The sequence below is a fragment of the Mustelus asterias genome, chromosome 33 (assembly GCF_964213995.1).
Source record: "Mustelus asterias chromosome 33, sMusAst1.hap1.1, whole genome shotgun sequence".
Taxonomy (NCBI): domain Eukaryota; kingdom Metazoa; phylum Chordata; class Chondrichthyes; order Carcharhiniformes; family Triakidae; genus Mustelus; species Mustelus asterias.
The window spans coordinates 2,238,389-2,264,872 of NC_135833.1; the positions used below are offsets into that span (position 1 = coordinate 2,238,389).

Below are 26,484 nucleotides of genomic sequence, written 5' to 3' on the forward strand. Positions count from 1 at the left end.
ACAGAGATAGATAGGTTCTTGATAAGGGGATCAGGGGTTATGGGGAAAAGGCAGGAGAATGGGGATGAGAAAAATATCAGCCGTGATTGAATGGCGGAGCAGACTCGATGGGCCGAGTGGCCTCATTCTGCTCCTGAGAGTTATGATTGGCTGGTAATTGAAGGGATGGTCACTGAGTGGGTTGTTAAGGGAGTTGGAGAGGTTTAGGGAGGAAATTCTTGGAGCTTAGAAGGCTGAAGGCACAGCTGCCAAAGGGAATGTGAGGATGCACAGGAGGTGGGGTGGGGGGTGGGGTGTAGAGTTTTCGGAGGGTTGAATCTGGAGGTGGGCAGAGAGATCAGAAAGGAGTTTTTAATGTGGATTATTGGACCAGGGATCTGTGATAGGTCAACAAGCGCAGAGGCGAATGGGCTAGAATACAATGGGAAGAATGGTTCTTCCCCACACTACTCCCAAACCCCTCGCTATCGCAACTCAGCCGGTTAAAGCATCAATACACCATGAAAATCCAAGGTTCAACCAGTCATCTGGCTTTCCTGATTCGATCTGATTTATTATTGTCACGTGTATTGGGATACAGTGAAAAGTATTGTTTCTTGCGCGCTATACAGAACCGTTCATAGAGTACCTCGGGGAGAAGGAAAGGAGAGGGTGCAGAATGTAGTCTTACAGTCATTGCTAAGGGTGTAGGATCTCAGTCAGAGACGCTGCCAGAACCTCAATGTCCTTAAGTCAGGGGAGGAGATTGTCAAAACGAAGGAGCTTGTCATCGACTTCAGGAAGCGTAAAGGAGAACATGCCCCTGTCTACATCAACGGGGACGAAGTAGAAAGGGTCGAGAGCTTCAAGTTTTTGGGTGTCCAGATCACCAACAACCCTGTCCTGGTCCCCCCGTGCCGACACTATAGTTAAGAAAGCCCCACCAACGCCTCTACTTTCTCAGAAGACTAAGGAAACTTGGCATGTCCGCTATGACTCTCACCAACTTTTACAGATGCACCATAGAAAGCATTCTTTCTGGTTGTATCACAGCTTGGTATGGGCTCCTGCTCTGCCCAAGACCACAAGGAACTACAAAAGGTCGTGAATGTAGCCCAATCCATCATGCAAACCAGCCTCCCATCCATTGACTCTGTCTACACTTCCCGCTGTCTCGGGGGGGAAAAGCAGCCAGCATAATTAAGGACCCCGGGCACTCTCTCTTCCACCTTCTTCCGTCAGGAAAAAGACACAAAAGTCTGAGGTCACGCACCAACCGACTCAAGAACAGCTTCTTCCCTGCTGCCGTCAGACGTTTGAATGGACCTACCTCGCATTAAGTTGATCTTTCTCTACACCCTAGCTATGGCTGTAACACTACATTCTGCACTCTCTCCTTTCCTCTATGAACGGTATGCTTTGTATAGCGCGCAAGAAACAATACTTTTCACTGTATCCCAATACATGTGACAATAATAAATCAAATCAGATCAAAAGGTTTTGATTAGACCTCTCCCAGGTTGCTGATTACAATCCTGCAACTTCTGCTGGAAAGACCATTGGTGTGACTATTGTCATGTAATGTCCATTCTCTACCATCCACTGTTAAACTCACTGAATACACCAGCACCTACAGAAACTAGAAGCAGGAGGAGGCCCTTCGAGCCTGCTCCGCCATTCATTCTGATCATGGCTGATCATCCAATTCAATATCCTGAACCCCTCCTTTTCTCTCCCCCCCCCCCCCCCCCTCATATCCCTCGATCCCTTTAGCCCCAAGAGCGATATCTCATTTCTTCTTGAAATCACACAACGTTTTGGCCTCAACTACTTTCCGTGGGAGTGAATTCCACCCACTCTCTGGGTGAAGAAATTTCTCCTCACCTCGGTCCTAAAAAAAAATAGCCACTTGAACATAGAATCGTAGAATCCCTACAGTGCAGAAGGAGCAGCCATTTGGCCCATCGAGTCTGCACCCACCACAATCCCACCCAGGCCCTATTCTCGTAACCCCACATATTCGCCCTGCCAATCCCCCTGACACTAAGGGGCAATTTAGCACGGCCAATCAACCTAACCCAGCACATCTTTGGACTGTGGGAGGAAACCGGAGCACCCGGAGGAAACCCACGCAGACACGGGGGGGGGGGGAGAGAACGTGCAGACTCCACACAGACAGTGACCCGAGGCTGGAATTGAACCCGGGTCCCTGGCGCTGTGAGGCACAGTAAGAAGTCTCACAACACCAGGTTACAGTCCAACTGGTTTATTTGGTAGCACGAGCTTTCGGAGCGTTGCTCCCTCATCAGGTGAATGGGAGTTGTGTTCACAAACAGGGCACATAAAGACACAACTCAATTTACAAGATAATGGTTGGAATGCGAGTATTTACAGGGAATCAGGTCTTTACAGGTACAGACAGTGTGAGTGGAGAGAGGGTTAAGCACAGGTTAAAGAGATGTGTATTGTCTCCAGCCGGGACAGTCAGTGAGATTTTGCAAGCCCAGGCAAGTCGTGGGGGTTACAGATAGTGTGACATGAGCCCAAGATCCCGGTTGAGGCCGTCCTCATGTGTGCGGAACTTGGCTATCAGTTTCTGCCCAGCGATTCTGCGCTGTCGTGAAGGCCGCCTTGGAGAAGGCTTACCCGAAGATCGGAGGCTGAATGCCCGTGACCGCTGAAGTGTTCCCCGACTGGAAGAGAACACTCCAGTTGTGGGCTTGGGAGGCAGCAGTGCTAAGCGCTGTGCCACCCCAAGGTGGGGTGGTAAAGGTCCCAGGTGGAAGTGTAGCCCAGACTGATTCAGTGTTATCAAGTGACCAGGTGGAGTTTTGTCTTAAATTTTGTGACATTTGTGTCTTTTTCTTTCTCCCGCTCCCAAGCTCATTTCCACCATGTGATCGAACTCCTGAAGTTCAGACAAGGCACAGTCGTGGGGATCTTCCTCTCTGCAGGTACAATGCAGGTGGGAGGGGGGGTGGTCTTGGATCAAAAGTTGGGTTGGGGGCAGTGTGGATGCACGTTGCATCAATGTTTACGGTGTGTCAGTGTCTTGTTAATCACATTGCTAAGGTTAAGCGAAACGGGGCGGGAATTAATTGTCTTTGAGCACCTATAGATAGGGGACAGCTGGGACACTGGGCTGTGTGGAAGGAGAGCTCAGCAAGTCAATAAACTCTCTCTCGAAACAAACCTCTGTACCTTGGTTTTGGCCGCACCAGCCAGCTGGGTATGCAGTTGTGGGTGGCACAGTGGTTGGCACTGCTGCCTCACAGCACCAGGGATCCGAGTTCAATTCCCGGCTCGGGTCACTGTCTGTGTGGAGTCTGCACATTCTCCCCGTGTCTGCGTGGGTTTCCTCCGGGTGCTCCGGTTTCCTCCCACCGTCCAATAGACATGCTGGGTTAGGGTGCATTGACCCGAAAAGGCGCTGGAGTGTGGCGACTAGGGGAATTTCACAGTAACTTCATTGCAGTGTTAATTTAAGCCTGCTTGTGACTAAAAAATAAACTTTTAACTTTACTTTTTCGGGGTAATCTTGACTTTGGTTGATGGTGTAAAGTGGGTGGTATTGAATCAGCTGCTTGTTTATAAAGATTTGATTTTTGATTTGATTTATTATTGTCACATGTATTGGGATACAGTGAAAAGTATTGTTTCTTGCGCGCTATACAGACAAAGCATACCGTTCATAGAGAAGGAAAGGAGAGAGTACAGAATGTAGTGTTACAGTCATAGCTAGGGTGTAGAGAAAGATCAACTTAATGAGAGGTAGGTCCATTCAAAAGTCTGACGGCAGCAGGGAAGAAGCTGTCCTTGAGTCGGTCGGTACGTGACCTCAGACTTTTGTATCTTTTTCCCGACGGAAGAAGGTGGAAGAGAGAATGTCCGGGGTGCGTGGGGGTCCTTAATTATGCTGGCTGCTTTTCCCCGAGGCAGCGGGAAGTGTAGACAGAGTCAATGGATGGGAGGCTGGTTTGCGTGATGGATTGGGCTACATTCACGGCCTTTTGTAGTTCCTTGTGTTCTTGGGCAGAGCAGGAGCCCCAGACCAAGCTGTGATACAACCAGAAAGAATGCTTTCTATGGTGCATCTGTAAAAGTTGGTGAGAGTCGTAGCGGACATGCCAAATTTCCTTAGTCTCCTGAGAAAGTAGGGGTGTAAGCTCTCCTCATGAGGATCTCCTGCAATGATAAATTCACTGGGTGTAATTACACAGTGGGTGAATTTCCAGTGAGTTATTTTGAAATGGGTGCCAGCCCATTATTTTAAATAGATTAAGCAGATTGACTAGAATCATAGAATCCCTACAGTGCAGACGGAGACCATTCGGCCCATCGAGTCTGCACCGACCACAATCCCACCCAGGCCCTATCCTCATGCGTTTACCTTAGCGAGTCCCCATGACACTAAGGGACAATTTAGCATGGCCAATCCACCTAACCCGCACATCGGGCGGCACGGTAGCACAGTGGTTAGCACTGCTGCTTCACAGCTCCAGGGACCAGGGTTCGATTCCCGGCTCGGGTCACTGTCTGCGTGGAGTTTGCACATTCTCCCCGTGTCTGCGTGGGTTTCCTCCGGGTGCTCCGGTTGCCTCCCACAGTCCAAAGATGTGCGGGTTAGGTTGATTGGCCATTCTGAATTGCCCCTTAGAGTCCCGGGATGCGTAGGTTAGAGGGATTAGTGGGTAAATATGTAGGAATGTGGGGATAGGGCCTGGGTGGGATTGTGGTCGGTGCGGACTCGATGGGCCGAATGGCCTCTTTCTGCACTGTAGGGATTCTATGATTTTTGGACACTAAGGGACAAGTTAGCATGGCCAATCCACCTACCCCGCACATCTTTGGAGTGTGGGAGGAAACCGGAGCACCCGGAGGAAACCCACGCAGACACGGGGAGAACGTGCAGACTCCGCACAGACAGTGACCCAAGGCCGGGAATCGAACCCGGGACCCTGCGCTGTGAGGCAGCGATGCTAATCACTGTGCCACCGTGCCTGCAAAGGTTAAGTGAATGGGCAAAAAATTTAGTCGCTGGAGTATAATGTGGGAAAATGTGAACTTATCGGGAAGAATATAAAAGCAATTTGTCATCTAAATGGAGAGAGATTGGAAAACTCTGAGATACAGAGGGATCTGGGTGTCCTGGTAGATGAATCACACAACGTTAGTCTGCAGGTACAGCAAGTGATTTGGAAGGCAAATTAATGTTGTAATTTATTGCAAGGGAATAGAATATAAAAATTGGGATGTTTTGCTACAGTTGTACAAGACATTGGTGAGATCGCATCTAGAATTTTTTTATTTATTACTGGGACATGGGTGTCGCTGGCTGGGCCAGCATTTATTGCCCATCCCTAGTTGCCCCTTGGAGGAATATGGTCCCCGGAAGGGTAGGGGGTTTTAGTGCAGTTGGGCGGCATGGTCGGTGCAGGCTTGGAGGGCCGAAGGGCCTGTCCCTGTGCTGTAATTTTCTTTGTTCTTTGAGTCACTTGTAGGCCAGACCGGGGTAAGGACGGCAGACTTCCTTCCCTAAAGGGAACCAGATGGGTTTTTCCAACAATGGGTCATCAGTAGATTCTTAATTCCAGATTTTTTTTTATTGAATTCAAATTCCACCATCTGCCGTGGGCGGGATTGGAACCCGGGTCCCCCAGAACATTCGCTGAGTTTCTGGGTTGATAGTCTAGCGATAATACTATGAAGCCATCGCCTCGCCTGCCACAATACGGTTTTGGCCTTATTCAAGAAAGGACGTAATTGTATTGGAAGTATGTCAGAGAAGGTTCACTGATTCCTGGGATGAGGGAGTTATTGTACGAGGGAAGGTTGGACAGGCTGGACCTGTATCCATTGGAGTTCAGAAGGTTGGGAGTTGATCGTACGGCAGCATATAAGATCCTGAAGGGACTTGACGGGGCGAATGTTGAGAGAATGTTTCCCCTTGCTGAAAAGGGTGAAGAAAAGATTTACCAAGATGTTGCCTGGTATGGAGGGCATTAGCTATGAGGAGAGGTTGGAGAAACTTGGTTTGTTCTCACTGGAGCGACGGAGGTTGAGGGACGACCTGATAGAAGTCTACAAGATTCTGAGGGGCGAATCAGGTTTAAGTTGCGAGGGGCAAGGTTTAAAGGAGATGTACGAGGCAAGTTTTTTTTTACACAGAGGGTGGTGGGTGCCTGGAACTCGCTGCCGGGGGAGGTAGTGGAAGCGGATACGGTAGTGACTTTTAAGGGGCGTCTTGACAAATACGTAAATCATAGAAACCCTACAGTACAGAAAGAGGCCATTCGGCCCATCGAGTCTGCACCGACCACAATCCCACCCAGGCCCTACCCCTATATCCCGACATATTTTACCCGTTAATCTCTCTAATCTACGCATCCCAGGACACTAAGGGGCAATTTCAGCATGGCCAATCAACCTAACCCGCACATCTTTGGACTGTGGGAGGAAACCGGAGCACCCGGAGGAAACCCACGCAGACACGAGGAGAATGTGCAAACTCCACACAGACAGTGACCCAAGCTGGAATTGAACCCGGGACCCTGGAGCTGTGAAGCAGCAGTGCTAACCCACTGTGCTACCGTGCCGCCCCGATGGGACGAATGAGATGGGAATAGAGGGATATGGTCCCTGGAAGGGTAGGGGGTTTTGGTTCAGACGGGCAGCATGGTCGGTGCAGGCTTGGAGGGCCGAAGGGCCTGTTCCTGTGCTGTAATTTTCTTTGTTGAGAGACTAGAACTAAGGGACACGGTTTAAAAACTGTGGTTTCCCATTTAAGACACAAATGAAAGAAAAACTTTGCTCTTAATGGTGGTGAATCTTTGGATCTCTATTCCAGGGAGGACAGCTGAGGCAGGATCGTTGAATATTTTTAAGGGAGAGATAGATGGATTCTTGATAAACAGCGGAACCAAAAAGGGTTGGGGCAGAGAGTAAAATGGGGTTGTAGCCACAGTCCAATCAGCCCTGATCTTATTGAATGACAGAGCGTGCGAAAGGGGCTGAATGGTCTACTGCTGCTCCTAACGTGAGGGAAGGCGACGGCCTAGTGATATTATCGCCAAACTATTAATCCAGAAACTCGGTGAATGTTCTGGGGGACCCGGGTTCGAATCCCGCCCACGGCAGATGGTGGAATTTGAATTCGATTTTTAAAAAAAATCTGGAATTAAGAATCTACTGATGACCCATTGTCGGAAAAACCCCATCTGGTTCCCTTTAGGGAAGGAAATCTGCCGTCCTTACCCCGGTCTGGCCTACACGTGACTCCAGAGCCCACAGCCAATGTGGTTGACTCTCAACTGCCCTCCAAGGGGCAACTTTTTGAAAAATTCATTCGTGGGACATGGGCGTCGCTGGCTAGGCCCAGCATTTATTGCCCATCCCTAGTTGCCCCTTGAGAAGTTGGTGGTGAGCCGCCATCTTGAATCGCTGCAGTCCGCGTGCTGTGGGTTGACCCACAATGCCGTGAGGGAGGGAATTCCAGGATTTTGGGATGGGCAATAAATGCTAGCCAATCAGCGATGCCCATCTCCCACGAATGGGTAAAAGAAAGAATGAATCTGTTCATATCCCTTTGTCACGATGAGGAGGTGTCGGCGTTGGACTGGGGTGGGCGCAGTAAGAAGTCTCACAACACTAGTTGTATAGAACTTTGGTGAGGCCACAGCTGGAGCACTGTGTGCAGTTCTGGTCACCACATTATAGGAAGGACGTGATCGCACTGGAGGGAGTGCGGAGGAGATTCACCAGGACGCTGCCTGGGATGGAACATTGAAGTTATAAAGAGAGGTTGGATAGGCTTGGGTTGTTTTCTCTGGAGCAGAGAAGACTGAGGGGGCGACCTGATTGAGGTGTTCAAGATTATGAGGGACACGGACAGGGTGGATAGGGAGCAGCTGTTCCCCTGAGTTGAAGGGTCAGTTACGAGGGGACACAAGTTAAAAGTGAGGGGCGGGAGGTTTAGGGGGGATTTGAGGAAATACTTTTTTACCCAGAGGGTGGTGAGGGTCTGGAATGCGCTGCCCGGGAGGGTGGTGGAGGCGGGATGCCTCACATCCTTTAAAAAGTACCTGGATGAGTAATTGGCACGTCATAACATTCAAGGCCGAGTGCTGGCAAGTGGGATTAGGTGGGCAGGTCAGGGCCTTTCAAGCGTCGGTGCCAACTAGATGGGCCGAAGGGCCTCTTCCGCGCTGTGGTATTCCGTGACCAGGTTAAAGTCCAACATTTCCCTTTTGTGACGGCGTTGATCGTGACAGATTTGCAACCTGGTTGAAACGGTGACAGTAAAACTGTGCTTTTAATTGATGATAACCGGGTTAATAATCCGTGTCTTTGTTTCATCTTCTCCCCAGTTTTCCAGTTTTCGTACACCGCAGTGTTCGGAGCGTACACAGCATTTATTTTCATCAGGACAGGTTAGTGTGCCTTTACTGTTTACACCTTTCGTGTCCCCTTTCCAGCCTCCTCATTTGTGTTTAGGGCAGCACAGTGGGTTGGCACTGCTGCCTCACAGCGCCAGGGACCCGGGTTCGATTCCCAGCCTCGGGTCACTGTCTGTGTGGAGTTTGCACGTTCTCCCCCCGTGTCTGCGTGGGTTTCCACCGGGTGCTCCGGTTTCCTCCCACAGTCCAAAAGATATGCAGGTTAGGTGGATTGGCCGTGCTAAATTGGCCCTTATTGTCCAAAGATGTGCGGGTTAGGTGGATTGGCCATGCTAAATTGGCCCTTATTGTCCAAAGATGTGCAGGTTAGGTCGATTGGCCATGCTAAATTGCCCCTTAGTGTCCAAAGATATATGGTTAGGTGGATTGGTCATGCTAAATTGCCCCTTATTGTCCAAAGATGTGCAGGTTAGGTGAATTGGTCATGCTAAATTGGCCCTTATTGTCCAAAGATGTGTAGGTTAGGTGGATTGGCCATGCTAAATTGGCCCTTATTGTCCAAAGATGTGCGGGTTAGGTGGATTGGCCGTGTTAAATTGCCCCTTAGGGGGACTAGCTAGGGTAAATGCATGGGATGAAGGCTGGGGTGGGATTGTGGCCGGTGCAGACTCGATGGATCGAATGGCCTCCTTCTGGACTGTAGGGATTCTATGGTTCAGATACAGCGCACTGCCTCCCTCTAATTGTAGCTCATTCCTTCCCAGCCTCTCGGAATTCCTCTCTTGCCCCATTTTACTCTCCCTCCTGTAAGTTTAAAGTTTATTTATTAGTGTCACAAGTCAGGCTTACATTAACACTGCAATGAAGTTACTGTGAAAATCCCCCTAGTCGCCACACTCCGGCACCCGTTCGGGTTACACTGAGGGAGAATTTAGCATCTAACCAGCACGTCTTTCAGACTGTGGGAGGAAACCGGAGCATCCGGAGGGAAACCCACGCAGACACGGGGGGAGAACGTGCGGACTCCGCACAGACAGTGACCCAAGCTGAGAATCGAACCCGGGTCCCTGGCGCTGTGAGGCAGCAGCGCTAACCCACTGTGCCACCAGGCTGCCCTAATCTTTAGGCTTGATGTTCAGGCTTAGTATTTTTGGGGGGGATCCCCGGGAGCTGATCTTTTCGGGGCGGGGAGGGGGTGTCCCCGGGAACGCTATTCTTTTTGGGGTGCGGGGGGTTCCCTGGGAACGCTAATCTTTTTGGGGTGCGGGGGGTTCCCTGGGAGCGCTGATCTTTTCGGGGGGATCCCCGGGAGAGTCCTTGTTTTCTGGAGGGGGGGGGTCCTCGGGCACGCTGATCTTTTCGGGGTGGTGGGGGGGTTCCCTGGGAGCGCTGATCTTTTCGAGGAGGGGGGGGGCCGGGAGCGCTGATCTTTTCGAGGAGGGGGGGGGCCGGGAGCGCTGATCTTTTCGGGGGGGTCCCCGGAAGCACTGATCATTTCAGGGGGGTCCCCGGGAGAGTACTTGTTTTCTGGAGGGAAGGGGGGGGGGGGGGGGGTCCTCGGGCACGCTGATCTTTTCGGGGCGGGGTCCCTGGGAGCGCTGATCTTTTCGGGGGAGGGGGGTCCCCGGGAGCACTGATCGTTTCGGGGGGGTCCCCGGGAGAGTCCTTGTTATCCGGAGTGGTGGGGTGGGTCCTCGGGCACGTGATCTTTTCTGGGGGTCCCGGAGAGCGCTGATCTTTTCAGAAGGGGGGTCCCCGGGAACGCTGATCTTTTCTGGGGGTCCCTGAGAACGCTGATCTTTTCTGGGGGTCCCCAGGAATGCTGATCTTTTCTGGAGTTCCCCGGGAACTCTGATCGTTTCTGGGGGTTCCCGGGGAGTGTTAGTAATTCCTGGGGACAGATGGATAGTCTGAGAGCTGCTCTCTCGCTGCTGCCAGAGAAGATCTGGACGTCGCGGCTCTTTGATGAAACAAGAATCCTTTCAGTCTTGTGACAAGCTCTTTATTTTCCAGGCCACCTGATTGGTCCCGTGCTGTGCCACTCGTTTTGTAATTACATGGGATTCCCAGCCATTGGAGCTGCCCTGGATCATCCCCAGAAAGTCACCATCATCTTCTTCTACCTACTGGGAGTCATCCTCTTCTTCCTGCTGCTCTTCCCCATGACGGACCCCACCTTCTACGGGAGCCTTGCCATTTGCCACTTAACCAAGTCGGACATCCGCACTTCAGTGTGCATCTGACCCCAGCGGGGCGGACCTGTCAGCTGCCTCCCCTCCCCTTCCCTCTTCTCTAATATTCAGGGAACGCTCCATCCGGGAGCCGGCGAGTGGATTGGGAAAACGTCTCAGGAATCGGGAGTCTTCTTTGCAAGCCTGGGATGAAACACTTAGGCTCCCATCACCACACCAGATCTCCCCCCTCCCCTCCCGCGTGAGACAGCGTTTATGCCGAGGTGTTGTTATCCAGCCCACCGCACCAAGCCAGGCCTCATCGTGTTTCAGGAGCCCAGGGCTTCCAAACCAGCACTTGTTACTGAGCCATGTTTGTTTTCTATCCATTTCTCGAACTGCCGTTGCTTAAAAAGAAAAAGAAGCCCCAATGCGATGCTTAATTCACCCCTCCCCTTCTCCAACCCCCATTCCTGTATCTCTCCACACACGGCCAAGTCACTGTGTCAAGATTCCTCCCTGGTTCATCAAATTCCACCCCCTGCCTTCTTCCCCCACCACCACTTCCGCCCCGCCCAGTATATAATTACACTATTCTGGAATTTGGGAATTCTTCCAATACAAAAACCCCAGGGTTTTGACTAATTGGTTGCGATGTACATTTGCAGGCCTGTTTCTGGCACTGTTCCACACACTCTCTCTTCAGTGCACTTGGCTCTCGCCCAGATTGTCACCTTAAGGCCAGCCGGGGGGGGGGCGGTCTTGTATACGTTCGCAGAACCTTGCCTCCGTCTCTGCCCCTTGAGGGAGTTTGACGGAGCGGAGGAGGGGGACACTTTTTTTTTCAACGGGGAGGGGGCCGCTTTTTACCTGTCAAGGTTGGAAAGAAATCCATTGCGTTTCCGATGGTCCACCCACCCTCAACTGGTTGAAGAGTTTGGGACATGGCTCAGGGGTCTTTCTGAATTCTGTCTGCTGGCGAACTTCCTTGCTCATTCTCTCCAGGGATGTGAGGGGGCCAGGGGTGTTTTTTTCTGTGCCAGGGAGCTCTTGGTTAGGGTGGGTTGGGATGTGCGGAGTGTGGGAGGGCCTTTTTATCATTTTGAATTTGTGTTTCTATTCATTTTGGACTTGACGCAAAGGAATCATGTTCTGATTTAGAAAGCATCCCATCAATGAGACAGGCTGAGGACAACCCTTTTTCGGAGCTTGAAGGAGCAGGGACAAGGGACGGCACGGTTGGCACAGCGGGTCAGCGCTGCTCCCTCACAGCGCTAGGGACCCAGGTTCGATTCTCGGCTTGGGTCACTGTCTGTGTAGAGTTTGCACGTTCTCCCCCGTGTCTGCGTGGGTTTCCTCCGGGTGCTCCGGTTTCCTCCCACAGTCCGAAAGGCGAGCTGGTCAGGTGGATTGGCCATGCTAAATTGCCCCTTCGTGTCCAAAGATGTGCAGGTTAGGTGGATTGGCCATGCTAAATTGTCCCTTCGTGTCCAAAGATGTGCAGGTTAGGTGGATTGGCCATGCTAAATTGCCCCTTCGTGTCAGGGCACTAGGTAGGGTAAATGCATGGGGTTATGGGGATAGGGCCTGGGTGGGATTGTGGTCGGTGCAGGTTCGATGGGCCAAATGGCCTCACTCTGCACTGTCGGGATTCAGAGATTCTAAATTAAAAGGCAAATTTTGAGAGCTTTTTTCTGACAAATTAGTTCTGAATCAGAGCAACTTACACTGGCGTTGTAGGGAGTATTAGAACAGTATGATAAGCTCATTGAAACCTCAGTTGTTGGGTTTCGTTGACTGCTGTTGGGTGTGTGTGTGTGTTATGTTTCAAAGGCAGCTTTGCAAAGTCATGGTGAAATATACAGATGAGAAAGGCTTATTCGGTCCGTGCTAAATCTGGAAGGGAGAGTCTACATCAGTCGTACACCCAACTCGCCACTCACAGTGCTAGGCTGTTTCTTAAATAATTCCAGGATTTATATGCACAGAAATGGACTCGTTGCCTCATTAAGTCAAATTATCCACAGGCCCTTTGGAGCTGTTCCAATTGTGGCTTCTTTTGAGGGGCCATTGACTTTTGAGGCCCATTTGAATTTTCGAAGCTCGATGTTCCAGGGAGACCTGTGCACAGTAAGAAGTCTCACAACCACCAGGTTAAAGTCCAACAGGTTTATTTGGAATCACGAGCTTTCGGAGCGCTGCTCCTTCATCAGGTGAATAGTCTTCACTCGCCTGATGAAGGGGCAGCGCTCCGAAAGCTCGTGATTCCAAATAAACCTGTTGGACTCTAACCTGGTGGTTGTGAGACTTCTTACTGTGCCCACCTCCAGTCCCACACCGGGCATCTCCGCATCATGGAGCTCCGTGCCCAGCTCCCTCCCTTGCTGTGAAGCGTAGGATCTCTTCCCCACTCACCCAAGGGAGCAGTGGCATGAGAGAGTGCCAGTCCAAACCCGCCAAATGAGGGAGGAATCGGTGGGCACTGGGGACCAGCGACACTGTGCAGGAGGGGGGTGTGAAACAGCAGGCCAGACGGGCAGGCTACAGTCTGGATAGCCTTGTGTGGTGCCCCCTTCTCCTGCCCCCCCCCCCCCCCCCCCCCCCCGCAGTTTTCTTCCAAGAATCCTTGGATGGCGAACATGAGCAGGTAAAGTGCGTTTGCCCTTCTGTGTTGAGCGGGGCTCATTCGCAGTGCCCTGCACTGTTGCGGTGCTTGGCATCTCCTGAGCAGGGTCATCTCTGGAACTCGATCCAGATCCAAAGGGGACAATTGAATGTAAGCTAAATCCGCTCGGAGAAAAATTGGGCTGGCGTGTGTGTGTGTGTGTGTGTGTGGGGGGGGAACAAAATTCGATGCTTATTTATGTCTGCAGCCCAAAGTGTGTTGGAAGCATCCCCTGTTTTATCATTTACTTTAACACAAGGGAAGTCGCTAACTTGCGCCTGAAATCTTTCAATCTTGGAGAATTCGGAGAGAGCCGTTAACCACTGGGCAGAAACCTTTACCTCACCTGGAGTTCCGCATTAGAATGAGTTCCCCTCTGCCTTTTTTAAAAAAAAAAGTTTTGCACGGTTTCTGAAGCACCCTTTTAACTTGCCCACTCTTTTTTTTTTTTGCGTACGCATCGGCTGTGAATGCAAAGGAAGTTGTAAAAAAAAAGTAAGTATCTTGCTGGGGGGGGGGGGGGGGGGGGTGTGTGTGTGTGTGTGTGTGTCTGTGTGTGTGTCTGGCCACTGTGGTGTCTGTGTGTGTGTCTGGCCACCGTGTGTCTGTGTGTGTGTGTCTGGCCACTGTGTCTGTGTGTGTGTCTGTGTGTGTGTCTGGCCACTGTGTGTCTGTGTGTGTCTCCACCGTGTGTCTGTGTGTGTGTGTGTCTGGCCACCGTGTGTCTGTGTGTGTGTGTGTGTGTGTGTGCGGCCACCGTGTGTCTGTCTGTGTGTGTCTGTGTGTGTGTGTGTGTGCGGCCACCGTGTGTCTGTCTGTGTGTGTCTGTCTGTGTGTGTCTGTCTGTGTGTGTCTGTCTGTGTGTGTCTGTCTGTGTGTGTCTGTCTGTGTGTGTCTGTCTGGCCACCGTGTGTCTGTGTGTGTGTGTCTGGCCACCGTGTGTCTGTGTGTGTGTGTGTGTCTGGCCACCGTGTGTCTGTGTGTGTGTGTGTGTCTGGCCACCGTGTGTCTGTGTGTGTGTGTGTCTGGCCACCGTCTGTCTGTCTGTGTGTGTGTGTGTGTGTGCGCGGCCACCCGAAACCATTGCCCATCACCATGTCCGCGCTAACTATTCCAGGGAAAGGCTGCCTCAATACTCCCCACCCATCCCACCAGCTGCACGCACCCAAGGTGTAGAGACTGGGACCTTGACGATGCTGAATGTGTCACCAGCCAGTTAACGTTTAGGATTCCGGTAACCTCTCTTTGACCTCACTACTGAAAAACGAAAGTCGATATAACTCTGGCTGAGGGGCTCGCTCCCCCCCCCCCCCCCCTGGCTCATCCAGAAAGAAGTAAATATTTTTTCTAACGCGTAACTGCAGAAATGTTTGTAAATCAAACAATATATATTTTCTAAAAGTTAACTATTTTCCTGACGAGAGATTGTATTACGAGAAACCGAGAGAGGTTTTAAAGAGTTTTACTTGAAATGAACTGACAATCTTGTACTGTATTATGTAGAATATAAATTTCTGATTTTAAACAAAGAAAAAAAGCAAAATAAAATATAGAGAATGTGCTCAAGGCTGGCCTCTGTTTTACTGAGAGAATAATACGTGTGGGTCTGGAATGCAAGGGTACGTGCCACTCTGTCCTGGGTCATCTTGGACGGCACAGTGGGTTGGCACTGCTGCCTCACAGCGCCAGGGACCCGGGTTCGATACCTGGCTTGGGTCACTGTGTGGAGTTTGCGCGTTCTCCCCGTGTCTGCACGGGCTTTCTCCGGGTGCTCCGGTTTCATCCCACAGTCGGAAAGGTGTGAAGGTTAGCTGGATTGGCCATGCTAAATTGTCCCTTAGTGTCCAAAGATGTGCGGGTTAGGTGGATTGGCCATGCTAAATTGCCCCTTAGTGTCCAAAGACGTGCTGGTTAGGGTGCTAAATTCTTCCTCGGTGTCCCCGAACAGGCGCCGGAGAGTGGCCACTAGGGGATTTTCACAGTAACTTCATTGCAGTGTTGTCGGCTAATAATCCAATCAACGCTTCAATTGAACCCGCCCCTGGCAAACTCTTAGGGAGTGAATTCCAGATCTTAAGCGATGTGGTTCTCATCATGCCGCCATTGCTTATTTTGCCAATTATATTAATTCTATGCCCCCTTTGTTCGTCCTTCCACCAATGGGAGATTTCCCCACCTAATCTGTCCTGACCCCTGATGACCTCAAGGGTGCCCAGTTTGGGTTCTGCCAGGGCCACTTAGCTCATGACTAAGGGACATCTCCACCCCCCCCCTGCCCCCGCCCCCCCGCCCTCTCCCAAAGATGTGCGGGTTAAGTGGATTGGCCATGCTAAGTTGCCCCTTAGTATCCAAAGATGTGCAGGTTAGCTTGATTGGCCGTGTTAAATTGACCCTTAGTTTCAGGGGAATAGCTAAGGTAAATGCATGGGGTTATAGGGATAGGGCCTGGGTGGGGTGCAGACTTGATGGGCTGAATGGCCTCCTTCTGCACTGTAGAATTCTATGATTCTAAGAATTGGATGTGAGCCGAGCAAAAAGAGGCAGAGCACGAAGAAAAGGGCATGTTCCCCCTCCGTCTCTGACCCCAAAAATCCAGCCTTGATTCAGACGTGGACAAAAGAATTGAACTCGAGGTGAGAGTGACTGCCCCTTGACATCGAGGCAACATTTGACCGAGTGCGTCATCAAGGAGCCCTATCAAAATTGGAATAAATGCAAATAAAAGGCAAAACGCTCCACTGGCTGGAGTCATACCTAACACAAAGGAAATTGGTTGATGTTGTTGTGGAACATCGCTACAGGAGTTCCTCAGGGTAGTTTCCAAGACCCAACCATCTTCAGCTGCTTCAATAACCTTCCTTCCATCGCAAGGTCAGAAGTGGGGATATTCGCTGATGACTGTACAATGTTCAGCACTATTCCTGAGGTACTGGAGCAGTCAGCGGCGATATGCAGCAAGACCTAGATATCGTTCGGGCTGGGAATGATGAGTGGCGAATATTGCTTACAATGGGGAGGCGATGGCCCAGTGGTATTATCGCTAGACTATTAACCCAGAAACCCAGCTAGTACAAACATAGGAAAAACTGCAGCACCAAACAGGCCCTTCGGCCCCACAAGTTGTGCCGAACATATCCCTACCTTTTTGGCCGACCTATAACCCTCCATCCTGTTCTGGGGGACCCCGGTTCGAATCCTGCCACGGCAGATGGTGGAATTTGAATTCAATAAAAAATATCTGGAATTAAGAATCTACTGATGACCCATTGTCGGAAAAACCCATCTGGTTCACTTATGTCCTTTAGGGAAGGAAATCTGCCATCCTTACCTGGTCTGGCCTATATGTGACTCCAGAGCCACAGCAATGTGGTTGACTCTCAACTACCCTCGGGCAACTAGGAATGGGCAATAAATGCTGGCCCAGCTAGCGACGCTCATGTTCCAAGAATGAATTAAAAAAACAAGTGCAACAGGAAAGAATGTAACCATCACCCATTGGCATTCCATCGTTGAATGCCCCTCTATCAACATCCTGGGGGTTACCATTGACCACAAACTGAATACTGTGACTACAAGGGCAGGTCAGAGGCTGGAATGAGATACAGCACAGGAATGAGATAGAGAATCTGGTGAACTGGTGCGGCAACGATAATCTCTCCCTCAATGTCAACAAAACAAAGGAGATTGTCATTGACTTCAGGAAGTGTAAAGGAGAACATGCCCCTATCTAGATCAACAGGGTTGAGTCCTTCACGTTTTTACGTGTCCAGATCACCAATAACCTGTCCTGGTCCCCCCCCATGCCGACACTATAGTTAAGAAAGCCCCACCAACGCCTCTACTTTCTCAGAAGACTAAGGAAATTTGGCATGTCAGCCACCAACTTTTACAGATGCACCATAGAAAGTATTCTTTCTGGTTGTATCACAGCTTGGTCTGGGCTCCTGCTCTGCCCAAGACCGCAAGGAACTACAAAGAGCCGTGAATGTAGCCCAATGCATCACGCAAACCAGCCTCCCATCCATTGACTCTGTCTGCACTTCTCGCTGCCTCGGGAAAAGCAGCCGGCATAATTAAGGACCCCACGCACCCCCGGACATTCTCTCTTCCACCAGGAAATTACCGACCGGTGAGTCTAATCTCAGTGGTTGGTAAGCTGATGGAGAAGATCCTGAGGGACAAGATTTATGAGCATTTCGAGAGGTTTAGTATGCTCAAGAATACTCAGCATGGCTTTGTCAAAGGCAGATCGTGCCTTACGAGCCTGGTGGAGTTCTTCGAAAATGTGACCAAACACATTGACGAAGGGAAAGCGGTAGATGTGGTTTATATGGATTTTAGCAAGGCATTCGATAAGGTCCCCCATGCAAGGCTTCTCGAAAAAGTGCGAGGGCATGGGATCCAAGGGGCTGCTGCCCTGTGGATCCAGAACTGGCTTGCCCAAAGGAGGCAGAGAGTGGGGAGAGATGGGTCTTTTTCTAATTGGAGGTCGGTCACCAGTGGTGTGCCCCAGGGATCTGTTCTGGGACCCTTGCTGTTTGTCATTTTCATAAATGACCTGGATGAGGAAGTGGAGGGATGGGTTGGTAAGTTTGCCGACGACACGAAGGTTGGTGGGGTTGTGGATAGTCTGGAGGGATGTCAGAAGTTACAGAGGGACATAGATCGGATGCAAGATTGGGCAGAGAAGTGGCAGATGGGCTTCAACCCAGATAAATGCGTTGTGGTCCATTTTGGCAGGTCAAATGGGATGAAGGAGTACAATATAAAGGGAAAGACTCTTAGTACGGTAGAGGATCAGAAGGACCTTGGGGTCCAGGTCCATAGGACTCTAAAATCGGCCCTGCAGGTGGAGGAGGTGGTTAAGAAGGCGTATGGTGTGCTGGCCTTTATCAATTGAGGGATTGAGTTTAGGAGTCCGGGGATAATGATGCAGCTATATAAGACCCTCGTCAGACCCCACTTGGAGTACTGTGCTCAGTTCTGGCCGCCTCATTACAGGAAGGATGTGGAAAAGATTGAAAGGGTGCAGAGGAGATTTACAAGGGTGTTGCCTGGATTGAGTGGCATGCCTTATGAGGATAGGCTGAGGGAGCTCGGTCTTTTCTCCTTGGCATAGATCGGGTGGACTCTCAGAGGCTTTTTCCCAGGGTGGAAATGTCTGCTGCGAGAGGACACAGGTTTAAGGTGCTGGGGGATAGGTACAGGGGAAATGTTAGGGGTAAGTTTTTCACACAGAGGGTGGTGGGCGAGTGGAATCGGCTGCCGTCAGTGGTGGTGGAGACAAACTCAATAGGGTCTTTTAAGAGACTCCTGGATGAGTACATGGGACTTAATAGGATGGAGGGTTATAGGTAGGCCTAAAAGGTAGGGATATGTTCGGCACAACTTGTGGGGCCGAAGGGCCTGTTTTGTGCTGTAGTTTTCTATGTTTCTTCCTTCGGGGAAAAGATACAAAAGTCTGAGGTCACGTACCAACTGACTCAAGAACAGCTTCTTCCCTGCTGCTGTCAGACTTTTGAATGGACCTACCTCGCACTAAGTTGATCTTTCTCTACACCCTAGCTATGACTGCAACACGACATTCTGCACCCTCTCCTTTCCTTCTCTATGAACGGTATGCTTTGTCTGTATAGCGCGCAAGAAACAATACTTTTCACTGTATGTTAATACATGTGACAACAATAAATCAAATAAAATCAAATCCTGTGGCATGAACTTACTTCTTCACTCCCCTAAGCCCATAGTCTATTTGATTTGATTTATAATTGTCACATGTACCGTGAAAAGTATTGTTTCTTGCGCGCTAGGCAGACAAAACATACTGTTCATAGAGTACATAGGGAAAAGAAAAGGATAGAGTCAGGAGTGTGATGGAATACTCCCCACTTGCCTGGATGGGTGCGGCTCCAACAACACTCGAGAAGCTCGACACCATCCAGGACAAAGCAGCCCCGCTCGATCGACTCTCCATCTATCACCTGAAACATTCACTCCCTCCACTGCCGACTCACAGTGTCATCAGTGTGTGTACCACCCGCAAGTTGCACCGCAGCAACTGTCCAAGGCTCCTTCGACAGCACCTTCCAAACCTAAGACCTCTACCAACTAGAAGGACAAAGAACAAACAAAGAACAAAGAACAATACAGCACAGGAACAGGCCCTTCGGCCCTCCAAGCCCGCGCCGCTCCCCGGTCCAGGATTGAATCCTGAATCCAGGATCCCCGCCCAATTTTCCAGCCTATCTACATACCAATATCCTATCCACCGAGCTGTCCCTCCCAGCTACGATGCTTTGTTCATCACAACCTATTAACTCACCCCCACCCCCCCATTCCAGACCATGTGATCTCCAGGGAGAGGCGAAAACCCAGAGTGAAAACCCCAGGGCCAATATGGGGGAAAAAAATCTGGGAAATTCCTCTCCGACCCCCTGAGGCGATCGAAACGAGTCCAGGAGATCACACTGGCCCTGATCGGAAAATGCTTCCCAACCCTAGTCATTTCCACTTCCACGAACACCATATGAATTCCCTGCCCCCGAGACAGGTTCCCAACTATCTGCAGTCTCACTCTGTAGCAAGGGCAGTGGATAGAAACTAGAAGCAGGAGGAGGCCATTCGGCCCTTCGAGCCTGCTCCGCCATTCATTTTGATCATGGCTGATCATCAAATTCAACATCCTGATTCCCCCCTTTCTCCCCCCATATCCTTCGATCCCTTTAGCCCCAAGAGCCATATCTAGTTCCTTCTTGAAATCACACAACATTTTGGCCTCAACTACTTCCTGTGGGAGTGAATTCCACACATTCACCACCCCCGAGGTGAAGGAATTTCTCCCCACCTCTGTTCCCTTATGGGTCATGATGTGGAGATGCCGGCGTTGGACTGGGGTGAACACAGGAAGAAGTCTCACAACATAAACCTGTTGGACTTTAACCTGGTGTTGTGAGACTTCTTACCTTATGGGTGGCACAGTGGGTTAGCACTGCTGCCTCACAGCGCCAGGGACCCCGGTTCAATTCCGTCCTCGGGTCACTGTCTGTGCGGAGTTTGCACATTCTCCCCATGTCTGTGTGGGTTTCCTCCGGGTGCTCCGGTTTCCTCCCAAAAATGTGCATATTAGGTGGATTGGCTGTGCTAAATTGACCCTAGTGTCAGGGGATTAGCAGGGTAAATGTGTGGGGGTACAGGAATAGGTACTGGGTGGGATTGTAGTTGGTGCAGACTCGATGGGCCGAATGGCCTCCTTCTGCACTGTAGGGATTCAATCCTCAAACTATGACCCCTAGTTCTGGATTCCCCCACCATCTGGATCATTCTTTCTGAATCTAGCTTGTCTAGAATTTTGTAAGTTTCTATGAGATCCCCTCTCCCTCTTCTAAACTCCAGTGAATATAATCCTAACCGACTTAGTCTCTCCTCATATGACAGACCTGCCATCCCAGGAATCAGCCTGGTAAACCTTCGCTGCGCTCCCTCTATAGCAAGGACATCTTTCCTCAGATAAGGAGACCAAAACTGCACACAATACTCCAGATGTGGCCTCACCAACGCCCTATACAATTGCAGCAAAACATCCCTATTCCTCCACTCCAATCCTCTCGCTATGAAGGCCAACATACCATTCGCCTTCTTTACTGCCTGCTGTAGCTGCGCGCTTACTCTCAGCAACTGATACACGCGGACACCAAGATCTCGCTGAGTATCCGCCTCTCTCAACTTACACCCATTCAAGTAATAATCTGTCTTCCTATTATTGCTGCCAAAGTGGACAACCTCACATTTATCCACATTATACTGCATCTGCATGGGAACATCACTGCCTGCAAGTTTCCCTTAGAGCCACTCACCATCCTGACTTGGAACCACATCGCCATTTTTTTTTCCCTGTTGCTGGATCAAAATCCTGGAATCCTTTCCCGAGCAGCGCAATGGATGTACCTACAACACATGGACTTCAAGAAGGTGGCTCAAGGAAATGTAGGGACGGGCCACAAATGTTGACCTTCTTTACATAGGAGGATGCCATTCAACCCATCGAGCCTGTGATGGCCCTTTGTTGCCAATTGATCGCACTCCCCAGTCCTTTCCCAAGAGCCCTTGGTCGGAACTTTTTGGCCGTACGTGGACCTGCTGATGACAACGCCCCCCCCCCCGCCCCCGCCTCCCCCCCCCCAAGCCTCCCACCCCCAGCCTCCCACTCCCCGCCTCCCACCCCCCACCTCCCACCCCCCACCACGCCATCAGAAGATCCCACTGCCAGCCAATAGCGGGCTGACTCTGCCACCATGAAACACGCAGTGTGTTGAACGGAAAGTCCTGCCCCTTATACAGTAAAGTCTATTTATAAGTCACAAGTTATGCTTACATTAACGCTGCAATGAAGTTACTGTGAAATTCCCCTAGTCGCCGCACTCGGCACCTGTTCGGGTCAATCCATCTGACCCGCATGGCCAATCAACATAACCCTACAGTGCAGAAGGAGGCCATTCAGCCCATCGAGTCTACACCGATAATAATCCCACCCCAGGCCCTATCCTCTTAACCCCACATATTATCCTGCTAATCCCCTGACACTAAGGGGCAATTTAGCATGGCCAATCCACCTAACCCGCACAGCTTTGGACACTAAGGGGCAATTTAGCATGGCCAATCCACCTAACCTGCACATCTTTGGACACTAAGGGGCAATTTAGCATGGTCAATCCCCCTAACCCGCCAGTCTTTGGACACTAAGGGGCAATTTAGCACGGCCAATCCACCTAATCTACACATTTTTGGACAATAAGAGGCAATTTAGCATGGTCAATCCACCTAACCTGCACATCTTTGGACACTAAGGGGCAATTTAGCATGGCCAATCCACCTAACCTGCACATCTTTGGACACTAAGAGGCAATTTAGCATGGCCAATCCACCTAACCCACACATCTTTGGACACTGAGGGGCAATTTAGCATGGCCAATCCACCTAACCCGCACATCTTTGGACACTAAGGGGCAATTTAGCATGGCCAATCCACCTAACCCACACATCTTTGGACACTAAGGGGCAATTTAGCATGGCCAATCCACCTAACCCGCACATCTTTGGACACTAAGGGGCAATTTAGCATGGCCAATCCACCTAACCTGCACATCTTTGGACACTAAGGGGCAATTTAGCATGGCCAATCCACCTAACCTGCACCTTTTTGGACATTAAGAGGCAATTTAGCATGGCCAATCCACCTAACCTGCACGTCTTTCGGACTGTGGGAGGAAACCGGAGCACCCGGAGGAAACCCACGCAGACACAGGGGGGGGAGAACGTGCAGACTCCACACAGACAGTGACCCGAGCCGGGAATCGAACCCGGGTCCCTGGCGCTGAGAGGCAGCAGTGCTAACCCACTGTGCCACCCTGCCGGGAATTGAACCCGGGTCCCTGGCGCTGGGAGGCAGCAGTGCTGACCCACTGTGCCACCGTGCCGCCTTATCTTTACTTCCCTTCAAATATTTATCCAATTTCCTCTTTTGAAAGTGATATTAAATCTGCTTCCACAGCCCCTTTGGGCAGTACATTCCAGGTCAGATCGACCTTTGTAAACACATATTTCTTCAAATTGTCTCATGGACATGCACAGGAAACAGATGTCTGCTGCAGGGGAATGGAAATTTAGAATCTGTGCTGTTGATCTAGCTCCTTAGTACAACTACTGCAGTCCATTCCTGATAACTTGCAACGTAGGTTTTGGACTTTAAAAAATTGAAATAAGTATCATGATTAACACAGAAAAGTGTCCATCAATTATCTGATAATATCAGATTAATATCAGATCACGGTGGCACAGTGGGTCAGCACCGCTGCCTCACAGCGCCAGGGACCCGGGTTCAATTTTGGCCTTGGTTCGCTGTCTGTGTGGAGTCTGCGCGTTCTCCCCGTGTCTGCGTGGGTTTCCTCCAAATGCTCCGGTTTTTAGACCACAAGATATCATAGAATCATAGAAACCCTACAGTGCAGAAATTCAGCCCATCAAGTCCGCACCGACCACAATCCCACCCAGGCCCTATCCCCATATCCCTACACATTTACCCGCTGGTCCCTCTAACCTACGCATCTCAGGACACTAAGGGGCAATTTTAGCATGGCCAATCAACCTAACCCGCACATCTTTAGACTGTGGGAGGAAACCAGAGCACCCGGAGGAAACCCACGCAGACACGAGGAGAATGTGCAAACTCCACACAGAGACCCAAGCCGGGAATCGAACCCAGGTCCCTGGAGCTGTGAAGCAGCAGTGCTAACCCACTGTGCCACCGTGCCGCCGGTAGCAGAATTAGGCCACTCGGCCCATCGACTCTGCTCCGCCATTCAATCATGGCTGATATTTTTCTCATCCCCATTCTCCTGCCTTTTCCCCATAACCCCTGATCCCCTTATTAATCAAGAACCTATCTATCTCTGTCAATGACCCGGCCTCCACAGCCTTCTGCGGCAAAGAGTTGCACAGATTCACCACTCTCTGGCTGAAGAAATTCCTCCTCATCTCTGTTTTAAAGGATCGTCCCTTTAGCCTGAGGTTGTGCCCTCTGGTTCTAGTTTTTCCTACCAGTGGAAACATCCTCTCCACATCCACTCTATCCGGGCCTCGCAGTATCCTGTAAGTTTCAATAAGATCCCCCCCGTCATCCTTCTAAACTCCAACGAGGACGGAACAGTGCAGGTTTCCTCCCACACTCCAAAGATGTGCGGGTTAGGTGGATTGGCCATGCTAAATTGTCCCTTAGTGTCCAAAGATATGCGGGTTAGGTGGATTGGCCATGCTAAATTGTCCCTTAGTGTCCAAAGATATGCGGGTTAGGTGGATTGGCCATGCTAAATTGTCCCTTAATGTCCAAAGATGTGCGGGTTAGGTGGATTGGCCATGCTAAATTGTCCCTTGGTGTCCAAAGATGTGCAGGTTAGGTGGATTGGCCATGCTAAATTGTCCCTTGGTGTCCAAAGATGTGCAGGTTAGGTGGATTGGCCATGCTAAATTGTCCCTTGGTGTCCAAAGATGTGCAGGTTAGGTTGATTGGCCATGCTAAATTGATCCTAGTGTCAGGGGGATTAGCAGGGTAAATAAGTGGGGTTACGGGAATAGGGATCTGGGTGGGATTGTGGTTGGTGCAGGCTCGATGGGCTGAATGGCCTCCTTCTGCACTGTAGGGATTCTGTGATTCCATGATAAATTGGAGAACTTAGCATTAAGAGTACCATAGAATCTCTATAGTGTAGAAAGAGGCCATTCGGCCCACCATGTCTGTACCAACTCTCTGAGGCACTTAGACAGGCACCCTCTTGTGTGGAGGAGAAAGGAGGAAGAAGTATAGGAAGAAGCCGGAGCACTCGGAGGAAACCCACGCAGACACGGGGGGAGAACGTGCAGACTCCGCACATACAGTGACCCGAGCCGGGAATCGAACCCGGGTCCCTGGCGCTGTGAGGCAGCGGAGCTAACCCGCTGCACCGCCCCTTGTAGAGTAGACAGGCAGTGTGTCAGCCACGTTGCCCTGGTTACACTCTCGCCTGTCCATCAGAGGGGTTCCAGTTCTGTAGCGGAATCTACAAAATCTACTGCAGTACTGAGGGAGTGCTCCACATCCGGAGATGCTGGCCGGAACTCTACCGCCTCGCTCGCCACGGAATCGGAGCGGGCGAGGGTCCTACAGCAGGAATCTCTGTTGACCTCGGGCGGGAATTTCCGGTCTCGCTCGAGCGGGGCTGTAAAACCCGGTCCGCTGTCTTTGGGGCAAGATGTTAATCTGAGGCCCTGCCAGCTCTCTCAGGTGTGTAGAAATGATAAAGGACGGCACAGCGGGTTAGCGCTGCTGCCTCACAGCACCAGGGACCCGGGTTCGATTCCCGGCTTGGGTCACTGTCTGTGCGGAGTCTGCACGTTCTCCCCGTGTCTGCGTGGGTTTCCTCCGGGTGCTCCGGTTTCCTCCCACAGTCCGAAAGATGTTGGTGTTAGGTGGATTGGCCATGCTAAATTTCCCCTTAGTCTCCAAAGATGTGCGGGTTAGGTGTATTGGCCATGCTAAATTAGAACATAGAACATAGAACATTACAGCGCAGTACAGGCCCTTCGGCCCTCGATGTTGCGCCGACCAGTGGAACCAATCTAATTGCCCCTTAGTGTCCAAAGATGCGTAGGTGAGGTGGATTGGCCATGCTAAATTGCCCCTTAGTGTCCAAAGATGTGCAGGTTAGGTGGATTGGCCATGCTAAATTGGCCCTTAGTGTCCAAAGATGTGCAGGTTAGGTGGATTGGCCATGCTAAATTGCCCCTTAGTGTCCAAAGATGTGCAGCTTAGGCGGATTGGCCATGCTAAATTGCCCCTTAGTGTCCAAAGATGTGCGGGTTAGGTGGATTGGCCATGCTAAATTGCCCCTTAGTGTCAGGAGGGACAAGCTGGGGTAAATGCATGGGGATAGGGCCTGGATGGGATTGTGGTCGGTGCAGGCTCGATGGGCCAAATGGTCTCCTTCTGCACTGTCGGGATTCTATGATTCTAAGATCTTGGCGTACCATCTTGAAGAAGGACAGGGGACCTTTGCCACCACATCACTCCTCATGCCCCCGCTCCCCCCCGCCCCCCGCCCCCCGTCCTCCCCCCCCCTACAAACCCCATCTCCACCCTCAAGAATCCTGGGACCTCTTGAGCGGAATTTTCCACAGGAATCGTGGGATTGGTGGGAATGAACCATGTACAGGTTTTCCAGTCTCGGGGTCGGGGGAGGCCGGGGGCAGGCCGGGGGCAGGCCGGGGGAGGTGGGGGGGGGGGGTGGCATTGCGGGGGGGGTGGAGCGTGCCTGGAAAATTCCGTCCCTTGAATTTGTGACAAGCACTGTCGAAATCTTTTACTCACGGGAATGTGTATGTTGTGGGAACGCGGTCCACACGAAGGACAGCACGACACATTATCGGGGAGGCAAGGGTGAGTCTAATAGTGAAGTGAAAGAATTGAGTCACCGTCTCTCTGTCTCAACAAGTGGAAAATAACAACCACATGTAGCTGCGATTGACATTGCAATAATATCCTTCCTCATTCCTTAAACAGGTGAGAGGTCGGCATGATGTAGTTTTTAGCTCCTTGTCCCCTTCACACACCCAGCTGCGGTCTCCTCGCTCTGTTGGAATATGGGCCTCAGCACTTTCATCGGTGACTCAGTCGAAAACCTCTCCCAACCTTGTTCCTGTTTCGCCAGCCCTGGACGTAAGGAGGTTTGCTTTATGCGGCCGTCAG

The 26,484-nt window shown here is 50.9% G+C and overlaps 1 protein-coding gene across 3 annotated transcripts in view; it reads left to right on the plus strand.

The window, feature by feature from the left end:
• rce1a (Ras converting CAAX endopeptidase 1a) overlaps positions 1 to 26,484 on the plus strand; it is a 325,304-nt gene that overhangs the window by 23,135 nt on the left and 275,685 nt on the right. For 2 of the 3 annotated variants that reach the window (XM_078200959.1, XM_078200958.1), the window contains exons 6-8: positions 2,862 to 2,933; positions 8,346 to 8,408; positions 10,389 to 14,741. In XM_078200959.1, coding sequence (XP_078057085.1) covers positions 2,862 to 2,933; positions 8,346 to 8,408; positions 10,389 to 10,618 — 365 coding nt within the window. In that variant the 3' untranslated portion in view covers positions 10,619 to 14,741. Of the gene's footprint in view, positions 1 to 2,861; positions 2,934 to 8,345; positions 8,409 to 10,388; positions 14,742 to 26,484 lie in introns of those variants that run through there. The other variant, XR_013495786.1, reaches the window with a different exon arrangement.